Here is a 6,053-nt window from a genome sequence, read left to right on the forward strand (position 1 = left end):
GGCTACTTTATAACGCAATCACGGGGGTGTGACAAGTCATCGGATGACTGGCCCCACTCTTAACTATATACAGGTCAGCAAAACCTAGTAGCGCAAATTATTCCACAGGCAATAGGAGCAAGTAAAAGCCAGTTTTACTCGTACCCAAAAACGGACCCGAAACCTTTTGTAAGCATGGCAATTTGTATTGATTAGGGTTTTTCCTTTGCACCTGAGGTCTCAGGACCAGGTTACTCATTCTCCGGTATCAACCGACCGGCGGTAGCTGATATCAACTCTTATCTTTGGGGGGAAGGGGTTTCCTAGCCGGAAACTCCCGACACCGCCGCGGGTTTCTTGAATCCACAAAATCATTAAGGATTTATTTCAGTGCCAATTGATCATTCCAGTCAAGGAAAAAATAGGCAACGATATGGTCCCATGCATATTTATGCATTTATTAACCAGATGATCAACATTTGCTAATAATAACAATAATAAATTCAACAGTCAGGTACTACAACACCACATCTGAAAGAAACAAACACTTTGAAACTGCAGAGAGAGAGAGGCAAGAGAGAGAGGCAAGAGAGAGAGAGAGAGAATGAGATGAGATTGTATCAGTCTACAGCTTAAAAAATAAACTACCATTTGAATCAAAATAAACAGACTAAGCTCTCTCTCTCTCTCTCTTCCTTTACTTCTCTACCGGCGGCGCAGGGGAGGAGCGTGTAAATTTAATCTTTCCGGTCGTCCGCTTCAAACCTATCTTCCATTTCCCCAATTCCTCTGAAGATGGGATAGCTTGTGAGTCTCTAATCAACGCTCCCTTCACCCCCTCCGGTAGCATTTGTTTATGATCAAATGAATATGGAAGCAAAAACAAACATGAAATTTAGAAGCGTACCAATACAACATTTGGGTAATCCAATACCTTGCAGAGCCATTGATCCACAGCATCTGCACCCCTCCCCTGAGTTCGGGAAGAACCAAAGCCGAGAAGAAATGCAGTCGACAGTGCTGTGAATGCCATTGCAATTGTGGCACCCAATCGTCATTGCAACAGCCCCAGCACAGGACTGCAAGCTTTTTACTCACCTTCGTTCAAAGAATCGAAAGCCACTGCAGGAACCATCTCGCGGGTTATATAAAAGTCACCCGCAGAACGTTTTTCCCCCAACAAACAAGTGTTTAACTTGCTCAGATGCCACCACAGTAAGAGATGAAACACATTCAAGCTAAATGCCTGGTCTCAGGATTTCAACAAATTGCGGAATATCATCCCTGGGACCCTCAAGGGATCGGTACATGTATAGTGTATCAAAATTATCACCCTCTTCCTCCCCTTCATTACTCTTCATCACTTCCACCACGAGGCGAGGCAGTTCTCGAGCAATCGCCCAACAACCTTGGCGTGTTAGCGAACACGAAGACATCCAAAGGAATCTCATATTGTAATAGTGGTGCAAACCAGAACACAATGCTGTATCCCCAAATGGGCTGTCCCTTATTTCAAGCTTTTGCAATTTATGGCAGCCCTCAAGCACGTACTTAAGCCCTAAGTCACTATCACCGGCAAAGGCAACTGAAAGGGTTCGAACCAACTTTCCATATTTTCCAATGTAGCTGAATGCCCGATCAGTCAATAAACCTGACACAGCAAGGCGGGTGAGCTTCTTACAGTTCATAACTATTGCTCCGAAACCTTCATCCATAGGTTCACCAGTAACATGGTCAGGCAGGCGGCGCCCCATTATACAAAGACGAAACACCACAAGTTCTGAGCAATTCTTTGACATTGCTATTACAGCTGCATTTGTCATGCGCTGACAGAAGTATAAAATAGACCGCAGTTTTCTACAACCCTCAGAAATTGCTTCTAGACCCACCTCAGAAACAGGGCCCTCCGCATCCTCCTGAGCATTAACAGGAAAAACCCGAAGCTCACGCAATTCCTTGCAAGTTGCAGCCACTGCCTTAAGTCCTTCATCACATATTGAATCGAGTACCTGCACAAAGATATCCATATTAAGCTTCAAAAGTCAATTATCTCCAGTGTTTACACATTAATACACACAACACATACCCAAAAAGACTGGAGTTTGTGGCATTGGGTTATGACTGGTTTAAGTTGTTCCGCAGTGATGTTCGCATAGCTCAAGTTCAGAGAGGTGAGATTACTACAGACAGGGTAAATTGCAGGAATGTAATCCAGCAATATCTCCCGGAACCCAGAGAGACAAACTAAGGATTTGCAAGCAGCAAAAGCAGAGACATAATCCAGTTCTTGATCACCCTGAGCCATGCCCTCAGATAAATTGAACGAGCCCGTTCCTAAGTGCGTCAGTTGAGGAGCTCGGACCATCAGGCGGTATAGCTGCCCAATTGAAACATGGCGGTTCAACCTCAGTTTCTTCAGGGAAGGTGACCTAGCCACTAGCTTCTCCAATGCCTCGAAATTTATGTGGCATTCCACACAATCGAACATCAGAGATTCGAGAAACGTTTGACTCTCCGGAAAACAACATATCCAATCCACCTCATCGTCCATAACTTCGGTTTCGGTCAGATCAAGCACTCTAAGCTGCCTGCAGAATACACACACATACACACATTAACCCCACTATGCGATTCCCCACTGCAATTTCACATTATCTAGGCACTTCATAGATTCAAATACTTCATATCGAAAAAAGACAAAGCAGTTTATCCAAACAAACCCAGAAACCCGAAATAGATCTAAAAACACTAATCAGATCCAAACAATAATACCCATTAAAGCTTCAACCTTTCTACTCAAACCCCGATTGAAACCCATTTCACGGATCTAACCCATCATTGTTTACACTAATAAAAACTTAATTAAGAAATTGATCTGAAACTAATAACGAAATTTGCAAAGTACCTGCACTTGCTAACGAAGACGGCGAGCCCACTGGTCCCGAACCCATCGCAGCAAACCAGGACGAGCTCCTTGAACCCAGCAAACGACTCAGCCAAGAGGGCAAGATCGTCATCCGTCACGGACATCCGCTTCAGGCAGAGCTTCTCGAGCCACGGGTACGCCTTGGCCATGGAGGACACCCACGGCGCCAAGTGGGCCCCCCAATTGGCCGGCATGAGGTTGAAATCGGCGAACCGGGGCTTGCCCTTGATGGTCAGGGCCCGGACCCGGGTGAACCGGGCCGTGGCCCGGCGGGGAGAGACGGCGTAGCAGTTGCCGATGAAGAGCTCGGATCTGGTGAGGGCCTCCGCGCGGTACCAGGACTTGCAGACCAATGAGGCGGCGCTGCGGTCGCGGCGGGAGGTGAGGAAGCAGAGGACGTTTTCAAGAACATTCTCAAGGACTTGGTCCGGATAGGGAACGGTGTACTCGACGGAGGTGCCGCCGCCGGACACAGAAACTCCGGAGCAGTTGCGGGACTTGCTGGAGGGGATTGGACCGTCGATGAGATCCAAGGACGGAGATCGGTCGTCATCCTCGGACATTTGGGATGAGGAGGATGAAGGGATTGATGGGTCCTCAACCATAAAAGCCCTTCCTTCTCACTTCTCTCTCCTCTCTCTCTCTCTCTCTCTCTCTCTCCCTCTCTCTCTTAACAATCTCTGAAACTGGGATGGTGATCTGAGTTTTGGGTTTTTGATCAAATAAAAATATCAAAAATCGAATCTTTTTTGGTGAATTTTTAAATCAGATCACGTTATGGGGCTCTGATGGAGGAGTGAATTGGATTTGGGGGTTTGATATGATGAGAGAGAGAGAGAGAGAGAGAGAGAGAGAGAGAGGGATAGAGAGGTGGGTGTGAGGCGATATGCAGAGAAATGGAGATGATGGGTTGGGATAGAGGGATAGAGAGGTGGGTGTGAGGCGATATGCAGAGAAATGGAGATGATGGGTTGGGATTAATTTAACAATTAATTGGTCACAGGGGGAGAGTGAACAGTAGGGCTATGGCTATGCTGTCTGTGTCTCAGTGTCTCTCTGAGCATTGGGATTCTCCATGCTTTCTCTCTCTTGTATCTCTACTATCCATCCCATCCAATGGCTCTCCACACTTCTCCTCCTCCATTATTTGGGGTTTTTGCCCTTTACAATCCTTGTCCTTTTTCTCTCCTTTTCTTTTTCTTCTAGGATTATCATATCCTTCTTTCTTTCCTCTTCCTTTTTCTTTTGCTATTTTCTCCCTAACATTTCATGTAAATTTGTGGACAACTCCCTTTTGTTCAGTAAATTTGTGGACTGTTCCTTTCTCACCACTTACTTTTATTTACATTAGTAGTAGGTTTATGATTCTTAGTATTAGTATTTTTTACAAAATGTCAGAAAAAGTTAGTGTGACACCAATATTTTGAACCCATATAAAAATCATAATTTTATAGTAAGTTAGAAAATTTGAGTGTGATACCAATATTAAAATCAGCCTGCTTGATTTCTATACATAAGTATTATACTCACTCAAACTATTATAAAGGGCAAGAAGTGGATGAATAAATTACTTCGAACTTGTCGACCCTAAGCTGAATAAATTGGTTTGACTTCCCTTGCATATAGATTGAAGAGTTAAAACATTGTAGCTCCCACATTATAATATGTAATTCGATCCTTAAAAATAAATAACTTAAACATGAATTGATTTTACCAACCATATGAAAGGAAAAGGATCTCGTGATCATGGTTGTTCATCGTACATCGTGCGATCAATTTTTGTTAAGTATTATTTATGTTTAATTTTAAATTTCAAATGACTTTTAACTGTACGATGTACGATGAACGAACATGATCACATGATCCCTTAAATCTCTAGGAAAAGAATCCGGCAAGGATCCTTTTCCCATATGAAAAAGCTAAAGGAAACAACAAATAAGCAACAAGAAGAAATAATTGGTTTTAACTTGTGGTTTATATAACCTTTAAAACAAGTGGGAATTAACTTTAACTTGGTGACAATCAACAAGTGGGAGTTAACTTAGCTTGAAGTGATTAAAACTGATTGAATATTTATATATGTCTCTCGTTAACTAAAATCCGTTAAACCAGTTAGTAAAATTACCAAGAAAATTCCAACGATAAAATAATTATAAGTGATCAAAGTTGAAAACTGAAACAATCACACTAGTCAACACTAATTAGAGACCAAAGTTTCATGTACAAATGAGAATAAACTGGAGTAGCAAACGCCTCAAGAAAAATTAGCTTTCCCGCTCGCAAATTGGAATACTTCAAATTATCGCATTTTATTTATTAATGAAAGTAAGCAAGTTACTAAGACTTTATTTTATTATCTTTTGCAAAAAAAAAAAATTTAATTTCATATTATTATTTAGCAATATTTGGCTACCCGAAATTCTTCATGTCTGATTTACTTTGTACTTATAATTGGAACTATTCATATCATTCTGTACAAATCTTTGAAAAAACTGAATCAAAACTAAGGTCCTTAAGTGAATCAATTATAGCAAATAGATAGACGATTCGTAATGCTTTTACATTTCCGTCCCACGAAGATTTATGAATAAAATACGAAAAATTTCTGAGTACAAGCTCCTACTCATCTACACAAATATTATTCTTGATAATATAGAAACTATAGGACAAAAGAAAAATCTTATTAAGATAAGAAATTTTAAATGAGTTACTTACATCCACGAATGGAAAAAGAAAAGGGTTTTGTCAGTACATACGCTTTCTCTAAGAAAGTGAAAGCACGGTCCAATCAAAAAGGAGTGAACAGTTGTATTCACTGGAGCTCCTTCAGGGGCTGCTTTTGAGAAAAGACTGACGAAACGAAAGGTAGAAAATAACACTGTTTGGCGTTATATGCACGCGCAGTATATTCGCGTCAGTAAACTTCCAACTCTCTTTACCCTCTCATTTTCTTTTATTCTTTTCCTTCATAGCAAAATATTATAAAAATTAACTAATAAAAAAAGTGGATGGAATTGCGAATTCTATCAGTGTCTTTCTTTTTTGGAGTAAGATTATCTTCTTTCTTTTTTCCTCTCCTCTTTCTTTCTCTTCTATTTGAACGTCAACATCTTATATTAATTTTTTATAAAAAAAGAAAAACAAAATA

At 41.1% G+C, this 6,053-nt stretch overlaps 1 protein-coding gene across 1 annotated transcript; it reads right to left on the minus strand.

Annotated features, from left to right (window-relative positions):
* Nucleotides 1–413: 413 nt before the first annotated feature.
* On the minus strand, nt 414–3,775 carry LOC114826596 (transport inhibitor response 1-like protein). Its single transcript, XM_029107186.2, has 3 exons — nt 2,885–3,775; nt 2,066–2,567; nt 414–1,988 (listed from the first exon to the last, which is right to left on the minus strand). Exons 1-3 carry the CDS (start codon nt 3,508–3,510, stop codon nt 1,218–1,220), a joined length of 1,899 nt encoding a protein of 632 aa, XP_028963019.2. The 5' UTR covers nt 3,511–3,775; the 3' UTR covers nt 414–1,217.
* Nucleotides 3,776–6,053: the final 2,278 nt, after the last annotated feature.

Source organism: Malus domestica, chromosome 08, assembly GCF_042453785.1.
Source record: "Malus domestica chromosome 08, GDT2T_hap1".
Classification (NCBI taxonomy): Eukaryota; Viridiplantae; Streptophyta; class Magnoliopsida; order Rosales; family Rosaceae; genus Malus; species Malus domestica.

Coding starts and splice junctions, on each gene's coding strand:
- LOC114826596 (XM_029107186.2), bottom strand. CDS start 3,510: ATGGTTGAGGACCCATCAATCCCTTCATCCTCCTCATCCCAAATGTCC. Junction 2,568..2,884: donor GTCTTCGTTAGCAAGTGCAG/GTACTTTGCAAA, acceptor TGTATTCTGCAG/GCAGCTTAGAGTGCTTGATC. Junction 1,989..2,065: donor ACAAACTCCAGTCTTTTTGG/GTATGTGTTGTG, acceptor ATCTTTGTGCAG/GTACTCGATTCAATATGTGA.